Source organism: Poecilia formosa, unplaced genomic scaffold (assembly GCF_000485575.1).
Source record: "Poecilia formosa unplaced genomic scaffold, Poecilia_formosa-5.1.2 Scaffold138, whole genome shotgun sequence".
NCBI lineage: Eukaryota > Metazoa > Chordata > Actinopteri > Cyprinodontiformes > Poeciliidae > Poecilia > Poecilia formosa.
The window spans coordinates 140913-160383 of NW_006800077.1; the positions used below are offsets into that span (position 1 = coordinate 140913).

The 19471-nt window shown below is 38.6% G+C and overlaps 1 protein-coding gene across 3 annotated transcripts in view; it reads left to right on the forward strand.

Annotated features, from left to right (window-relative positions):
- Window positions 1-18556, forward strand: part of lrrc75a (leucine rich repeat containing 75A) — a 48644-nt gene extending 30088 nt beyond the window's left edge. For all 3 annotated transcript variants that reach the window (XM_007562548.2, XM_016676635.1, XM_016676634.1), the window contains 2 exons: window positions 10164-10437; window positions 11240-18556. In XM_007562548.2, the coding sequence (XP_007562610.1) occupies window positions 10164-10437; window positions 11240-11866 (901 nt within the window). In that variant the 3' untranslated portion in view covers window positions 11867-18556. The remainder of the gene's footprint in view (window positions 1-10163; window positions 10438-11239) is intronic.
- The last annotated feature ends 915 nt before the right edge of the window (window positions 18557-19471 follow it).

A 19471-nucleotide genomic window follows, 5' to 3' on the forward strand; every position in this document is an offset into this window, starting at 1 on the left:
CTATATATATATATATATATATATATATATATATATATATAGAGATGAAAAACCTTCTTTGTCTGTAAATACGTTCTACATAGAGCTCCTCCAACAGACCAGCCCTATTGACGTTAAATCGAACAGAAATGGCTGAGCTTTTCACATGTTGATGTTAGAAGTATTTGTTCAGCTGCTGATGCGTAATTTGCTACAAATAACCTAGTGTACACAAAACGAATGCTATGTTTATTTTCTTATTTAAAAAAGAAATTGAATTTGTTGCTTATTTGCATCTTTTAATATATTTCTAACACTGTAAAAGGATTAAGTGGTTAAATGAAAAATCTGCAGCGTGTGCCAATGTTGCTGCCTTATTAATCATCAGAATAATCAACAAATTAATGAATTACTAAAATAATTGTTAGTTGCAGGCCTAATTCTTATATAAGACATAATAGTCATAGACTTGCACTTTTGACTTCACGTCACCATTGCAAGTGTAAAAAAGAACTGAAAATGGTTTCCACGTGTCAACAGTAGCATAAAGCACCTGCAGGGCTGCACAAGTTCACATTGTCTGCAGTGAACTCGGCAGCAGCAGCAGCTGCAGGTCTGTAGGGACCGAACGCCAAGAAGCTTCATTCCCTTCAATGTTCTCTGACTGAACAAACAGCATGTAAACAGAGTCTGATAGCTGACCGCTTGGCCTGGACCGGAGTCTGTCTCAGTGTGTCCCTCCTGGGTCTTGCAACTGTGTGTCTCTTTTTCCAAGTAGCTCGTTTAGCTTTCATGATGTTGCCAAATAATGAGGTCTCTCTAAGGTTTTGTTCGACTATAACATTGTTTGCCATGGAAACAACTGTTACATGAGCACACAGAGTGCTGTTTACGTCAGATAGTCCCACACCTTGCTCCTTGCTCTCTTCCTCTCTCCTCTTGGATCTTTTTGCTGTCTGGCTGCCGCCCACCGACTCGCTGGCTGTCGCTGCTTCGCCGACCAGATTTCTGGTCGCCCTCCCGCCTGAGCTCTGACTGCAGCAGAGGGAGAAGTTAAATGTTGACTCAGCCTGTCTGGGTCTTTCCCACTTTCTATGTGTTTCCTCACTATCAGACAGAACCAGTCTGAGAGGATATTGGATCTTTATTTACCATCGAAGATTTTCCCCACACGAGAGAAATGGAGGCCTGAAAAGTAAACAAGAAGTTAATTAATGATCTTGTTTAATCTAAAGCAGCAAATATATAATATAGTGGAACTTTTATCATAAATATATCAGCTTTTTAGAGTACAATGAAAAGACCTCGCAGCATCAGTGGTTTGGCAGCGAACTGTGTCAGACAGAATTATTGGAAATGCATCATTGCCAGTTTCTAACCCATTTTCCCGCCTGCAGGAGGCCATCGATTTGCCGTGTCGTATCCTTTCACACTCCAGCTCTGCTCGCTTTGTTCCAGCCGTGGATCAAAGCATGCCGGGCCAGCGGACGCGTTGAAAAGATCCTGTAGTAACATAGGTGATCTCAAACTGCAGTAAACACTCTCTGCTCTTTGACTGCTGCAAGGTGCTTCATGCCCTGGAGTTTTCTGGATTTGTTGATGTGTTGACGTGATTTCATCATTGGGTGAAAAACTAAACAGAAATAGTTTGCTATTTCACGTAGCTGTGAAGTTTTGCACAAAACGAAAGACACAGATGCAGTCCTGTTATTTAAAGGGAACTTATTTTGCGCGTGTGGAGATGTATGATTTATTCAGGCTGAGAGAGAGCGAGCTGATAGCAGGTTAAGATTTTAAGCTGTCTGCTCATTGCCAAACAGCTTTGTTTGAAAATCTCAGAATTACAGTAATTCTGAGATTTACTGTAATTCTGAGTACAGTAAATCTGTACTCAGAATTACTGAGTTACATTCTCAAAGAATGTAACATTTCACATTCTTTGAGAAATACACATGAAAAATGTTTTAAAGGGAACCTTTTATGCACAATTGTCTTTTTGTGAGTTTTTGTACTTCCATTTGGGTCTCTACTACTTCTAGAAACAGTCTAAGCACTAAAAAAAAAAAAATAAATAAAAAAATAAAAGCATCCAGACACTCTTTTGTTAATAATCTAATGTTTTTTGGTGTCTGAAAAATGAGTCATTAAAATAAAAAAAACTCCTGATAATTAAGTCACAATTGACAGGCACTGTCCCGTTACCTAGCAACCCCAGCTGAACCCAGCCCGTCACCTAGCAACAACCCACGTAGCAGCCCAAGCGGAGTTCGAGCACATCTGGTCTGCTGGTTTAACCACTGTACAATGGCTGATGGAAAGGACAAGTGTTATGTTATTTGACTGCAATGAACAACGTGTTCGTTCCAGTAACGGCAAAATGGAGCTGCTTGGCTTTATTTCACTTTTTATCTCAGCCACATTGCCAAAGAAAATTGTAGTTTGGGCGAATCGGTTCATGAAGGGCTAAAAACAACCGACTGTGCACTGCAAGTTAGGGTGAAATCTCATCATCAGAGAATGACTTTTTCCAAAAAAATTAATAAACACGTTTTGTATTGCTCATAAACATATCCTAATTTTTCAAGGAAGTGTTGGTCTTCTTAAATAAAGCTATCTTTTCTAACGATGCTTATTGCTAATATAAAATGTAATTTAGATTAGCAAAATCATGTCCAGCTGTGCAAAAAACATTTTAAAAAAAAGAGTAAAACAGTGATGTACCTGTTTCAATAACTGAGATTTTTAATCAGAAAATTCTGAGTGGTGCAATCAGTGCCGTGATTAAAATACTGATTTTGGACTTTATTACTTCAGAAAGAATCTGTACCTGCTTGGCTTGTTTCCATTCGACACCTCAGGAGATAAATTTGGCTTATTTATATCCGCTGAGTGTGTATGTAGTAAATAAAGAGTCCAGATGAGACGGTTTAAAATGCATTTTAGTCTCTAATAAATGTTCGAGAGCTCATTGAGATCAATGAAATCCTCTCACCACACCGGTCACTGATATTCTCGAGCTGCTCACTCTCAGCTGTTAATTCTGTTCTAATCCAGGTTATAATTTACAGTCCACAGCCAGTGAAAACTAAAAATTAATCCCAGCTCTTTGAAAGCACTTGGATTCACGTTCTTTTCCTATTTTAATCCTAATCTCATCTCTCTCTTTCTTTGCTCTCTCCCCTGACTCATCTTGTGAGTCATTCTTTCTGCCCTTTTATACAAGGTGCCAAATTGTACACTTCGGTTCGTCCTCTCTGAGCTGCACACGGCTTGGTGTGTTCGTGCCATAAAGACGAGGACACAGGAAACAAACATCCATTTTCTAAAAATACACAGGCTTTTTTAACAGAGCTGCCAGCAAAGCCTTGAGCAGTCAAGAAAGAACAGGACCCGGTGCGATTTTTAGGAGGATTATGCTTTTTTAATCAATTTGAATGATCTGCTCTCTTAGAAAAAAAAAATAGCTGTGAATTATTTTAATTTGTGTCCAGATGGAGCTCATGTTACAGCTAAAACTCTGAGCTGCCCACACTCTTTCTGCTGAGCATACAATACCACACCAGTTCAGAAGATCATTCTTCATTATGCAGCCCAGACATATGAAGTATTACTGTTGAATAAAGGCATTCAGATGTAACCTTTCCTGTCGGTATGTGGTATGTAAAGCCCGCCGCTGTGCCGTGACGTGCAGCCGCACAGCGAGCGCAGTGACATGGCTCCATATCAGAGCATAAGCACACTACAATCAGATAAGAAAGACCTGGTGCTCAGCTAGTTCCACGTCCGTTCCTCCTGCACAGTGCAGCTCTGTCATCTGTCTGTGACTCATATTTATTCCCAGTGACCCCTGGAAGCTGTGTGAATAATGGGTTTACCCACTGAGACCCACTGCTGGCAGATGCACAAAAGGACACTTTGTGCATCTCTTGCTCTCAGAAAAAAAAAAAAAAAAATCCACCATCCAAGGAATGAGTGAAAGAAAGAAAGCAAAGTGTTCTGGTCAGTTTGCTTCTTTCTATCGAGATGTTGGAAAATAACATCTGAAGTTTTGCTGTTGACAAACACATGGAGTCCTGTTGGTCAGGCGGCGATAACAACTCAAACGCAGCTGCTTGGGGAAGATAAAGTAATCAGCTCTTAACTAGAATATGGGATTATAAAAACCTCAAAGTTGGCTCAAGCGAATGGTCACAATGGTTTGAAAAAGTTTTCACTCCCCTTGAAATGTTTCTCAATTTGACATGTTGCAACCACAAACTTGAATGGCAATAACAGACATTTGTGAAGATTTGATAATAAAAGAAAGTTTTGTATTTCAATTAGGGGAAAATCACTTTTTTTGTATGTTTTTGTATTTCCATTTGGGTCTCTATTACTTCTAAAACAACCCAAGTGCTTAACTTTTTTTTTTTAGTTTTACATCATATTATATTGTTATTGCCTCATCTAAAACATACCTGGAGTGTTGCCTTGATTCTTTCAGGAGATTTAAAGAGGCAGAGTACTAATATCAAGGCTTTTGTTCTGCAACGGGGAATTTCTTTCAAGTCATATTTTATATAAATAGCAATTTCATAACAATTGAAGAAAACCTAATTATTTTATTGTGTTTTAAAATGGCACGTTGTGCCTGGAAAATACACAATACTTTTAAAACAACACAGATGCTTTTTGGCAATAAGTTAATGTTTTTTGGTGTCTGAAAGAACAAGCAGTTTCAATAATTAAGTTCAATTCAATTCAGTTTTTATCTATATGGCGCCAATTGACAACAGATGTCGTCTCACTACACTTTAGAGAACAGTAATTTCAATTCAATCAGACATAAACAGAGCAGCAGTGCATTAAACTCGATTAATTATTCAAGGTAGCTTAAAAAGTTTCTAAGGAAATCCAGCAGATATTATTCGAGAGTCATTGATTTGCAACATTCACTTTTCCTGGACATTATAATTGGTAGGCACTGCCCCGTTACCTAGCAACCAAAGCAGAGCCCAGCCCGTCACCTAGCAACCAAAGCAGAGCTTGATTACTGGGTAGCCCAGTAATCAATGTTTTTATTTAATATAAGTACATTACATAAATATTTATATATATGTACAAAATTAACAAAAATTACATAAACAGTGACATGCAGGTGTTTGAGTCACCAGAAAATGCTGAGTAATAATTCTCAGATTAGAGTTAACTAATCTGAGAATTATATAATTCTCAGATTATATAATTAGAAACTTTAAATCTTAGTTTCTAAGATTTAAAGAAACTAAGATTTCTTTAAATCTCAGTTTCTGAGATTTAAAGAAATCTCAGAAACTAATATCTCAAATCTACAAAGACTATTTCTTTAAATACAAAATCAGACAACGGCGTGTAAAAAATAAACTGTGTGGAAGAAAAGTAGCATGCTGCCTATGCTAACTATACAGAAAAAACATGTGGGGAGTGTGAATGAACTATCTTGTCCTGGTACCTTAAATGAAGATGTAAGAATGAGGGGTGAAATCAATGAGGCAGCATCAGTCTCTGATTTAGGCAATATGAAGGTTCAAACAAAGCAACAGTGAAGAATATTGTTGGAGTGTTCTCACCCAGATTACCACTTCAGCGGCAGATTTGTCTTTCACTTTGCCCCTGGTTGAAATTGGCCTAATCAGAGCAATGACATGCTGCAATGATTGGATTAAATCAGACTGCGCATAGAAGTAGTTCCTGATGGTAAATGATTTGATAAAGCTGAACAAGGTAATTACATTGGAGTCAGTGACGTCTCCTTAAATTACATGGATACGTACACAAAGCTTACTTGTGCACAGCCTCTACACTATCTTTGTGAATCTTATTGTACGGAAGTTTAAAGATAATTTCTTCCGCCTCCCTCACCTTCCTGTGTCCTCCCAGGTAACAAAAACACACACAGTTAATTGAGAAAAGAAGTTAGAGGGTGTAAACTTGGGATAAAGCAATATCCTGATATCATAAATGCACATTCTGCCTCCTCAGCTTTATTCACATACATCAGGCATGAATTCGCTTTATGAGTCTTTTTCAGGAAACAAGTGGGCAGTTCCAGGCCGTTCAAAAGTGATCAAAACAATTGTGTGTTAGGAATTGTTGTGGAAATACACTATATGTTTCATCATACTTTAGGGGAAAATGTTACGAGTTCTTTATTATTGGTGGTGAACTTAAGATGAACCATTTCAAAAGTTTATTCCAAGAGCAGTATGAAATGTTAGTAATGACTTGTTACCTAACTGTTTCCTCAGTGTGGGGACAAGAGGAGGAGTAGCTGCTGAGTCACAAGTTATTATAATGTCACTGTAATAATCAGAGCTGCACAGGGTCCAAGATGTTTTTCTGATTCTGCCAGGTTTCTAACAGATTTTTGGTCATTTATTTTAGATTCCCCATTATACCAGATCAACAGAAAAGCAACAACAGACTTGACGTTATGCACATACACAGATACTGAACTGTAGTGCCACCGAGTTAACTTGAGTTTTTTTTTGTTTGTTTTTTTCAATTGAGCTAGCTTGACTTCAGTTGAATAAGTCCAGTTGGGTGTTGCTCAGCTTCAAAAAAACAATCTGATGAGACTGTTGGAAAATAACTAATGTTGTGTGCAAGTTGTGTTAAAAGGAGACAGCTTATCAGCGGCGCTATTAACCTCTAAAATACCATCTCAATGCAAAACATGTTGCAGCAGCACAGACGTCCCCAACGCTAATGCTAACATTGTTTCTCTTGTAGAGCTCCTATGTCTATTCATTTAATTGTCTATTCATTAGCATCACAAAAAGGGGTCATGAATTAAAAACGCAGCGTAAGAGTTTCGATTAAAATTCGAATTAATTGCGATTAATTACACACCATGCAATCAACTTGAGTAAACATTTTAATCGAGCCTCATCATTTCTTAAAGCTGCAGTATGTAACTTTTACAAATTTTATTTTATTGGTTTACATATTTGTTGACACATTCACTACATCTTTTTTTTTATTTTTATAAAAGTTACATACTGCAGATTTAATATATACCTTTACTTTCCAGGAATGAACCCAGAATGAGATTCGTAGAGGAGAATCATCCTCCCTTCCACCGTATCGCCGGGTGTTGTTGAGACAGAGGGTGGATGACCCTGTTTGAAGCTGGGAGGAGTGTGTCGCATTCCATGGCGTGGGATTCTGGTCTGAAGCCAAATACATCATGACTTCCTTTAGCTTCTCATCTGTGTTTTATTTCCACTCTGCGACTCATGCCTGCTCTTGTTTATTGCTTCAAATCGATGAGAAGAGAGCAGCACTGGAAGCTGTATGAGCTGTGACAGGCTATGGGGCTTTAAGCCATGGGAAAGCAACCCATGAAGCCATAGGAGAAAAATCCCTCCGTGCTGATAGCACATCAGACTGCATGCGGCGCTTAAAAGATTGCCTTTGGGTTCAAGTGTGTGTAATTTTACTTTCTGGTGGTCCTGTGAACTCAGAGTGGAAGAGGAGGGGCTGCTGAACATGGGAGGTGGTATTATGGACTGGAACGATTAGATCAGTGTTTTCAATCTTGGAGTAACGGAGAGCCGAGGGCATCACCACACCAGCTGTGTCAACTAATTAGCACACTTTCACTTAGCGTGGAGGAGGAAATGGTGTGCTTGGACTGGGGTTGGTGCGCGTCCCTCCAGGGCTGCTGCTGTGGGAAGTAGTTTGAGATCACTTACCCAGACTGTCAGGGGCAGCATCATCTGCCTCAAGGTGTTTTTTTAAAGCACTTCATTACTGATTACATACACTTACATGTTTTCTCCCTTACACTCTAGCATATCTGCTTTTCATTTCAGTGGCATAGAAAGACGTGATTTCACAGGGAGAATAACTTCCTGGAATCACTCTGCTATCTGTCTCCACTAGGGATTTTGACCAATATCGATTCCAATGTTGATATTGCAGTAATGACTGATAACCAATATTTACAAATGCAATAGTTCATTACCCTTTCACCACTGAAAAACAAAAAAAAAAAACACTGTCACATGACTAAACAAATACCCTCTTCAGAAATAAATCACAATAAGCTGGAAGTAAATATTGGTTGTTAATATCAGTCCAGTTTTATTCATCGAATGGATACCAATATATTAAAAAATGACTAATATCGGCCGACACTGATGTTAGTGCAGATATATCGTGCCTCCCTTATCTCCCCATGCGCATCATAATGGTTCAAATATTAGTTTTGGTTACTTAACAACATTGCCTAATCTCAAGTTTCTCTATTATAGATTCTTTGCTCACCTCAGCATGCTGAATGCTTTAAACTAATAGTGAAACTGACATGCTTTATTATTAATTCTTCTCCAAGGTATTTGACTACTTGGAGATGTTCTTTAAAATGTCTTTACTGGACAGACAGTTGGTCCTTAATTATGAAAAAAAATTACCGGTTACTATGGAAACCACCAACTGTCAAGCGCAGCATAACTGAACTTAAAACACAAATAAATGTCTGAAGAAACAACTTGTTGACTAAATAAAACAAATTCAAAGAATAAACATGCACATTTTGACAAACTTCATATTTATAATATTGTTAAAACAAAACCCTATTACAGGGGCACTGGTGTATTTTTATTTCGCTTGGACAAAAACAGATTCATTTTCACTTCTGTAATACTTTTGTTTTGACTAGAAGCCTCCTACGATCGAGGCTTGTTAGAGATGCAGGAAATAGCAGAAGGAAACTGCAGTTTAATGAGATTCATGGCTTAAGTCCCCTGAAATCCCAGATTGTAAAGTTCTGCCTGAGAGAATCCTTCTGATCCCGACCGAGACAAATGTCCTTAGCTGGGAAACACAGAAATGATGTAAAAGAAATAAGATGAGGTTCAGTCAGACGTGTCTACTTGTTGCTTTTTCAGTCAGTGTCAGTTCAGAATGCAAAATAATCTTTTTATTTCCTGGTTTAAATACTAACAGGTGTTCAGACTGAAACCGAAATGTTCTGAAAATCTCTGAATCTTTACATTTCAGTGGGTGATTAGTGGCAGCCATAGTGTATGACGAATACAGAAGAAGAATGGATAACAAATGTCTGATTATCAGAAGATGTCCTTACTTGACCCAAATTGAATGTTAAAGAGATGCAGTAAAAATATAAAAAACCCAAAAGTGCATCACATTCCTGTGCCTTGACCCAACCAATCAGAAACCGGTAGCTTAAAATCAAATCTAAAATATAATTCAATAACAAGGGACTGTCTCTGTGACCAGACAGAGGGAACAAAACCATTTTGGGAAGCTAGATTTGACCTCTGTTTTTTGCTTTGGGCTGCCGTGTCCTAGATTCCCCTAAAGTCCCTCTGGCTCACGAACAGATAAACGTATTCAGCTGCTAACTGTTGATAACAGTCCAGCCCTGCAGTCCACAAGATGGCTGGTTGTTTCTCATTACGTCGTCTAAGGTCATTTTTTTCCTTTTATGTGTCAGAACCTAAATGCTAATTTGCTGCCAGATACAGACACCAAAACTCAATTTATTTTTTGACTCCAACATGTTTTCAAACAGCATTCGAGACAAACAACCCCAACAGACAAACATTTATTGTTTTTTAACAGTTTTATTTTCTTATTTGCTACATTTTAAGTATGCGGTATGTAATTTTTATAAACATGTTTTTTATATATATTTGGTAAAAGTAATTATATGACAGTATAACCCAAGGCAGATAATCTGTGAAAAAAAATCTGACTCTGCCCTCTCCCTGTTGTCCTACTGCCATTTGCAGAAATACAAAAACAACCAGTCGGAGCCAGACAGGTATTTTTCAGACTCAGCTTAATGTAATTTTCAGCTAATTTTGCCTGAGAAAGAGAAGCTGCCAAATAATTATGCACAGTTTATATGGGTTTGATCTCCTTATTGCACAAATACATATTACCTGCTACATTTTGGACTTGAAAAATATGCATATAATTATTATATAGTCCAATTGGTGACCTACTAACAATGATTATGTGCAGAACGTATTGTGAAAATAGTGCAATCTTTAGTCTTACACAACTAGTCATAGTAAATATGCTATAATTGCAAAAAGTGTGACTTTATAATAGTGAAAAAATTCTGAACAGTTTGATCTCTCAACGGATCTGATCCACACCGCCTTAGATATTTTCCGTTCTTGTGTCTCCAGCCTAAAGGCGGTGTTGTCAGCCCCGTTGTCCAGTGGTGCCCTGGATCTGTCTGGCATCCCTCTAACGACTCGCGACATGGAGCGTCTGTCTGCACACCTGCAGCGTCACGCGTCCATCGTGGTCAGCTTGGAGCTGGGCTTCACCGAGCTGACTGATGAGGCTTTCCTCCAGCTCCTCCCCACGCTGGCTGCTCTGCCGCACCTGGAGACGCTGGCTCTGAACGGAAACAGACTCACCAGAGCTATTCTGAAGGAGCTCACCGATGCCCTGAAGGTCAGAAAGGATTGTCTTGTTTTTTTTATACCATTGATAATAATCAGGTGTTGTCATGATGTCTGGGGGATTGGTGTTTTTGTTATGGGGTTCATGTTATTCACAGTCTTTGCTTATTTATCTGTGGGTTGGGGTTCATAGTTGTCCTGGTGTCATGTTTTGTTTCTCTAGGTTATATTCCATTGGTGTTATGTTTTATTTAAATTAAAGTTTTGTTTAGATTAGTTTCTTGCTAATCTAATTCTCATGCTGGTCTCATCTCTGTTCATTGTTATCTTAGTCTCCCTTGTCTTGGCCTTGATTATTATTGTCACTTTGCTTCAGTCCTGTTATGTTCCAGTTTCCATGTTTTGGTTTTCTTTAGTTTCATTTGTGCTGAGAAGGTTCTGTCATCCTTCACATGCAAGGTTTTATTTCCTGTAGTCTCTCTCTAGTCTGCTTTCCTCAGGTCAGCTAAATTCTTCTTGTTAATTTAGCTCATGTTTTTTCACCTGTGTTTCCTGATTAGTTATCTTCCTCACTTGGGATTCTTGTCTATTTTATGTCTGTAGTTTGATGAACACTTATGTCCATGTCAAGTCTTTGAGTTTAAGTAAATCTTCACCATTCCATGTCGCCACTTGCATTTTGACTCTTCCCTATTTTCACCTTCACCAGTCGTGACAGGTGTGGTAAAATTCATTTTTTCAAGTCTTTAAGAAGACTAGAGTATTTAAACCTGATGTAGCTGATGTGGATCCTCAACAATAAAAAAATAATGGAGATAAACATCTCTTTTTAATGTGAATATTTCCCATTTCAGGATCCAAGCAGTTTTCCAAGTGTGACATGGATTGATTTGGGGAACAACGTAGACATCTTCTCCTTGCCTCAGCCCTTCCTGGTCAGCCTGAGGAAGCGCTGCCCCAAGCAGGGCAACCTGCCCACCATCCTGGAGTTTGGCGAGAGTCAGGCCAGCGACCCTCCCGAAAGGCCGAGGGGTGTCGGAGAGGAGGAGGAGACGGACGATACCAACCTGACTGAGAGCATGGGCGAGCTCCGATCGGAGGTGGAGGAGGAGATGGACGGAGAGACAGAGATCGAGGAGATGATGGAAGAGCTGCTGGACTTCGACAGGGAGATTCAGGGCAAAGACGACGAGGAGGACAGCATGTGGACGCTGGGGGAGCAGCGGAGAGCGACAGTGAGGAGCAGGAGAGCGTGGCGAGAGGAGGAAGAGAAGGAGAAGGAAAAAGAGAAGGAGGACCAGGACCAGAGGAAAGACATAAGACCCGGGAGGAGGGCGGTGATGGCGGAGGACGAGGACGACACACAGAGCCGTTCATCCCGTCTGTCCTGCTCCAGCCAGTCCCAGCACTCCTTTGCTGTAGTTGAGCCAACGAGAGTGGAGGAGGAGGACATGACGGACCAATCAGAACATTTAACCTGAGTGCTGCTCCCAGATCTGCTTGTGTTTTCCTTCTTGTGTCCCGTCCTGTGTGGACAGAGGTGATGGGAGTACAGGCTGCAGCGTTGCATGCGGTCTTCATGAAAAAGCCCCCGCTGGTGATTTATGACCAACCGATCCGATACGCCTGAGGATGCACAGAATAGAGGCTCAATGCAGAATGTTGATCCTGAATTAGGTCCTTCCTTGTTTTAATCGTGCTAATACCTACATGTGCCTGTCGCACCTCTGTTTGCTGGTTCAAAATGAGATGAAACCAAGCCGGAGAAACTTTTCCCTCCACCAGGATCAGAAGACGAGCAGAAATCAAAAGTTAAGCCACCGGCGTAAATCTGCTGCTGCAGTCGAACCAAACAGGTGCGCAGTGTTTCACAGGCGGAGAGCAAACCAGTCGCCATGAAGAAGTTACAAAAGAAAACTTGCTATTTTAAACTGAATGTGTACAGAGGATAGATGTGCTAGGACCGGCCACATCTCCGAACATGAAACATTTAGAAGTATTTTTCCTCATGATCTAGGTCATGCTTTTACTCCATGGCTCAGTACGCGAGCGTGCGTCACATGCTTCCAGCGCTGTGTTTATATATAGCCCCCGCCAACCCAACGGTTGCACTCAGGTAGCAGTATGTAGCTTTCCCCCAGCTGTGCTTTCCCTCCTCGCGTAACATCATGCAGAACTTTAACAGATAAACTGTATTTTTGGTTGTACTATAAATATCAAAATATATATAAGATGTTTGAGGAGATATCTCATAGCTTAGTTCTGAGGTTCTGACAACCAAGAGCTCATATTTAGTACTATTGGAGTCTGGAGTAGCAATATTTATGAGCTAAACTAGTCTATTAGATATTTTATAAGGGAACAAGTTGTATTGTTGCAGAGAGACAGACCTAGACATATAGAGAAACATATGAGAATGAAAACGTAGCTTCATCCAAATGCAGTAAATATGTACAAAGTCAGATGTTGCCTCGTTCACAAGTGGAGCTGAACAACCAGGTAATCAATCAGCAACACGTCATACTGTGTTGCGGAGCCACATGTAAGGAAGTCATCTTATCGGTTTGACTAAAAATGTTAGTTTGCCTCTTTTAAAATTCACACAAACATTTGGTACATACGCATTACCGTTTCTTCCCTTCCCACTTCGTATCCATGTACTAAACCGTGATGTAGGAGTTTGTTTTCCATTGTACAATAATTGGAGTCTGTGGTTCCAAAAATGCTCAAATGGTGAATATAATTTAATCCAGTTCTATATTATTATATGACAACTGTATTCACCCTATTTAAGACTGTAGACTCTTATCAAATAGGACCATTTATGACCCCCAAGCCAACTACAATAACTCTAAACAATCTTTAAATTTTATTATTGAAATGTTTGTTGAGTTTTAAAGAGGTTTGAAACAAACAACGTAAGATGTAACTAATTTCACAGACTAAACAAAGCAGCATATACACACCTTTCATAACAAAACATGAATACATTTACGTCCCATAAAGACTAAATCTTGTTCATTAAAAACAAAAATACAGACCGGCATGTATGAGTCCTGTCAATCATGACATTTAGCAGTCAACAACTCAAAAGATGCAAACTCTTGAATCTGCATCTTTTCGTCTACCTTCACTTTTCCGTTTTCGAAGGATTCCTCCAGCAGCTACAATGAAACTAGTTAATGTTGGAGCAAATGCATGTTTAGAAACGTTTGGCAATCATGACCTGTCTCCCAAAAAAATAACAATATCTTTCCAATCCGGTAGATTAAATAGCATGAAGAATAACTTCCATCAGTTGTTAAAGCCAGTAGGAAACTTTCCTTAGTGAGTATTAATTGACGAATAGTCGGTTCAAAACATGCTGAAAATTTTAACAAAGCTGCGAGCTCTTATCAAAGCTTGCGATCCAAGCTGCATAACCCAGCTGGACCACCACTGGGTTATGCAGCGATCCAAGCTGCAAAGACACAAAATACTAAAGGGACAAAAAAAAAACATAATACCTATTGAGAAACAAATGTATCGCATGTATCTAGCCATTAACTTTAGCCAGTGGAACGATCCAAGCCAGATACTAAATGACGAGATCAAGTCTTAATCATAATGCTGATGAAACAATAACAGGAAGCAGTCAAAAAAAATTATTTTTAACTCTCTGTGTTGTTGATTTTGTGCAGAAATGCAAGAAATGGGAAAGTAAGTTCTTGAAACAATCAATAGTAGAGAATCCTCTGACTAAAATTACAATTAAAATTTCAGTTTCTTCAGAAGTACTTTTTATCTAAAAACTGAAAAAATGCCATTCAGATTTTCAAAAGTAAATGTTTTTTTGGCAAACTGTCTCACTAAACAGAAAAAAAAAACACTTAAGGAGCACTAAGTTTATCCTTGGATGTAAAACTAAAATTATAAACCTGAGTTTGCAAGGATTTATTTGAGAGCTATGTATATTTTTGGCTCCCGATAAGGCAGCTTTTAGGTCATGCTCAATGTTCACCTAAGAAGTTTGAACTGTGCCTAAGAACAAATGCTTTGTGGTTATCCCTATGAGTTAATATTTTTCAGCACATTTCTCCTTATTTGTTGGTGAAAGATTAAAACTAACAAAAACAACAGATTTAAACTGGGTTTAAAACAGTTTGCAGAACATTTTCTTGTTAAGTTAAATATTTGTTTTAGACTAAAACTAATACTGCTGTTTGAAGTAAGTCCTTTTAGAAGCAGGACAGATGAGATGGGATCATTTTTCCTGCCTCTGTTGCTTTTGCATTTATCATTTTTCATGTTTTTCATTTGTTCAAAGCAGTATTGTTGCTTCGGTAATGAATAACTGCATACAAAACTATTCGATTCTGTGTTTCTTTCTGTCTACAACAGTAAAATAATTTCGGTGAGTAATCCTGCTAACTTCCAGCAGGATGACTTGCATGACTTCTGTAGTCCAGGGCTGGCAAGTCCAGTCTGTCAGAGTCCGCAACTTTCAGATGCACCCATGTCTCAACACACAAATGGCTGAATCCTCTCATCACCATGCCATTCAGTTCATTCAGGATGCATCTAACCGGGCATCCCTGGGCACAAAACCTTACCTGATGAGCACTTTACACTTTACAGCGCCTATGTACTCCAAGGTGCCTGCTTCATATTGAAGTCCAGCCCAATCAAAGTCCCCAATCCAATGAGTGCTATCAGTTTAGACATTAACGGACCCTCTTAATGCCAGTTTCTGCAGATCTAGATTGACGATGCACCACCTGTCGGACTTTGTTCTGCACTTAATTCTTGCTTGTGTTGCTGCTTCACACTGCTGAGAGGAGATCTTCAATGTGCCTCTGTTGTTCATTTTGACCCGATGTTGCAGTGCAGTCATGTGATGTTCGAGTGGAACTAAATAAAAAGGGGAAAAGATTATTTTTTATTTTCATCTAGAGTCAACAGTTTCACTCAGCAAGATGGGGCTCATACTTTCTCTCTCGTAAAACTTGCTAACGACATCGATCACTGACACAACACAACTGCAGTTAGTTTCTAATAGATTCAGCCGCGTCATGATAATGGCAAATCAAACTGTAGCGTCAGTCAGACATTAGCACGCCATGGTCTCTTTGAACCACCACAGCTCCAGATGTTTTCTATGTTTATGACTTCAGTCTTAAGTGATCAAACAATGGGCCAAATGACATCACTTAAGGACATTTATCAGACTTAAAACACTTCAGTAGAGAGAGAAAAAAAGGCCGTACAGTGCCAGTAAAAGGTTTTCCGACTCTTTCAAGGCTTCTTATTTTACTGTGTGTTTAATAAGAGGCTCGGTGAACACTGAACCCCATGCTGACCAATCAAAGGCATGTTTCTGGAGTGTTTTATTAATCAAGTCTCAGTTATGTGAAATAGAGAGGGGTTTTTACAAAGCGCAGACATGGGGTGGAATACTGGAAAACTGTGTAACGCTTAATGTGTGCAGCATGGGGATAAATATTGACAATAACACATTTAATTTTGAGACAGTGGGGTGTTTCTTTATTGCTCTCAGCAGGATATTCCCAGAATCGGATCGTACCAGAAGTGCCGTAAATGATCATCAGGCTTTAAATCCTTTTACCTGATGTAATTCAAACCAGAATCTATTAAACCCAAATTTAATTTAATTACCAGGTGGATTTTAGAAAAAGGTGGAGAGAGAAAATATTATGTGGTTGTTTTACCAGTATCACACTATTGCGTAGTTCCTCTTTCAATGCCATTGTGATCAGTATTCTGAACAAGTCAAACATTGTGGTCACCATCTGATGCTCTGTACCAGATTGCAGGATAAGGAAAAGCAGTAAAACAAAACAGAAACATGCAACAGTGCAGATTAGTTTCGACAGACAAACTTGATCACTGGCACACACACAGTCATAGTTGATTACATTTTTAATCACTTTTTATCTTATTTTTCCTAGATAGATTCGAAAAACCTCAGAGATCTAATGATCCTCACATCATGAGGCAATGTTTTCCACTCATTAGTAGCCTTTACAGAAAAAGCCAATTTCCTAGCAGTACGGTGAAATGGGATGCACATTTTCTCCCAGATGATATTCTCACTGATTGAATCATTTCTAAAGGGCGAGTATGCATAAAATCAGACAGCGGAGGAAAAGCCAGATCACTTACAAATGTATAAACAAGACACAAATTACAAAATAAGCCAACATTTTTACAGCTCATAAACTTGTATTTTTCTAGAATCCTACAGTGGTGGGAATGCTGTGACTTTTTAGTCAAGGCTTTTAGAGTCTGTTTAAATAAAGTCTGCATCCAGTGAGAAACAATTTCTAATACGTTTACATTTTTTAAGATTGAGTTTTACTTCCATATTCAGATTCTTACCTAAGACTAATTAACCTAATAGTCAATTAGTTTTTGGACTGTGGGAGAAAACTGGAGCACCTAGAGAAAATCTATTATAATTTTGTTATTCCCTTTCAACTTTATTTTTTGAATTTTATATTTAGTTATTTTGTTAAGCAGGGACAATTAGTTACAATAAAAATATTGGTGGTTTTAATATGAAAAGAAAAGAGCCATATTTTCATGGAGCTCGAGTTCTTTCCCCTTTGTCCTCCCTGGGTAAACATTTAGTCATCACTGCACTTTACAAAACATTAAGCTGATCCACATTCTCCACAGACATACCTTTGATGTTCCACAAAATTAGCAACATTTCCTCACATTAGACCCACAGATATGCATATATGGCATATATGGCAAGTCGACGAGACGGAGTGACGGCAGTTTTGCTGTGAGGGCTCTCAAGGTTGGGTTATCTTAGGCCAGGAAAACACACCTGAAAAACAACCAGGACTTAAAATGGCCTTGAAAAAAATTCAGTAGAAACCTTGGAGATAAACACACCTGAGTCTGGACCTTTCCCTGGAAGGGTCGGAAAACTTTTCCTTATCACAGATGGAGAAGACAGCCATAAATTAAACGTCATAAAATGACTTTAATGTAGAACTGAGCTTAGATTTACCAAATACTCTCTACCAAAGTTAAATATATGTTTTCCCTCTGGTAAAGCCTTACAAATTCATCCAGAACCGCCCGGTGGTTGATTTTAACCGAATCTTCATCTTAGCTGTTCATCAGTGACAGGATGACATTTTTATGGACAGGTGGTTAATGTTTGACCTCATTGATACCAGCAGGATATTAACAGCTTTGCACATCCAACTAATATCAAAACTAATATCAAAGAAAAAGGAATCCCTTTAATCCACCCGAACAATAAGCGACTCTCCAAAACCAGTTTTATAAAGAATGAACCCTTTACAACAACAAATGACTTTAAATATTGCTTGCTATCTTGTACTTGAACTTTCCTGTGGTTGTTCTGTCAGAGCAACGGGCTTTGTTTATTCAGTGCTTTGGGGTCAGGGTCTTGCAGGTTCATTGCGGTGATTACTCTGACTGCCTTCCAACGAGCCCCAACCGGAGGTACGTGTACTTAATCATAATGAGCTGCCGCCACGCACACGTCTGCTTTTAATGTCAAGGTCACGGCAAATCGAAACAACCAGACCGCTGCTTGAATTAGCTCCATAAATCAACAGATGGAGGCGATTAATTGGAATCTTCTGATTCAGGAAATTCAATAGAAAGAATAATCTTGGCAGTACTTCAGCTTTTTGGTGAGAGAAGCTCATATGTTGATCAGTTCTGGGGGAAAGTTTTAAATTATAGTGAAGTACGTTTTTTTTTTTTTCCTTCTTGCACTCTGCGTAGGATTCCAGAGGCAGAATGGCGAGTCCCTCTCTGTTACAGTAAGACGATCGTGGCGTTCACCTTGGACTTACAGAAAGCGACAAAAGATACTGTACATCCTCCTCAAGGACTCTGCTGAGCTGGTGTAGAAAAATAAACATCGGAGTGAATCTGTAGGCATGAATGGCCTTGGATCGTTTCTTGATCAGTGTTTCTTTATGCTCTGTATGCTCCTCAATCTACAGTATGCTTCTATAAATATTCTTTATACTAACTTAATTTTTTGTCACTTTGTCAATCTGATGGTTTTGAAGAACTTTATAGACTTACTAAAATCCGAGATGATTTGTATGACTGTGATTTGCTGTTTTGCCTTGGGCCTAACCAATAAAGTCTATGATAAGAGGAAGAGTAACTCAGCTATTTTGTCTTTGTGATTCCTTTCCTTTGCAACAGCCACTTATCTGATTTCACCAAAACAGCTGCTTCCTCAGTGGAATGGGAGATAAATAGATAGTGCTATAGATAAAGTTAAAATAGTAAATGACATACTTTGCAAAAGTACTCATGCAGTTGCTCTCAGAAACATTGATTTTCTTTCAGATTTGAAAAAGGAGGGCATTGTTTTGATGTGTAATTTGGCAGCTTGTTCAATTCAGCAAGAAAACCCAAAAAGTCAATTGAGAGTGGGATATTAAAAAGCTACAATAACCTGGTTACATAAATGTTCACTCTCTTGAACTAACTGCATTTTCTATTCAGAGTGAAACACAAACACACACTTTAATCATATATGTTAGTTTAAAACCTTAATGCACTAAAATAATAACACACTACTTTGTGCTGGTCTGTCACAGATGAGATACACTAACGTTTCTGGTTGCACAGTGATAAAATATAAAAAAAAGTATGAAAACTTTTGCAAGCTACTGAATTTTGATCTTTTTAATTCCTTTTTACATTTTTAAACTTCTTTGAATAATGAAAGTAAGTTATCTGACATTCAATGCCAAAGAGATCAAAAGAAAATCATAAACCAGTCATAATATCCAAAGTCACTGTACAACTTACTGTAGAAAATGATTGGTGACATCTCTCCATGAGCCTGTTGGCCTTTTCAAATCAGTATAAGACAAAGGGAATACACTACAGCTAATTTATTTCTAAATAAATATTTTCCAATATTTTCAACATATTCAAAATCATGAAAGTGTATATTACACAAGTTACAGTACAAACCAAAACTAATGTGTGCTTGGTGACATCTAGTGGACATTAACATAAATTGCACATTCAGATTTCTTTTCCCTTTTCCCATAGAGCACAGCTACAAG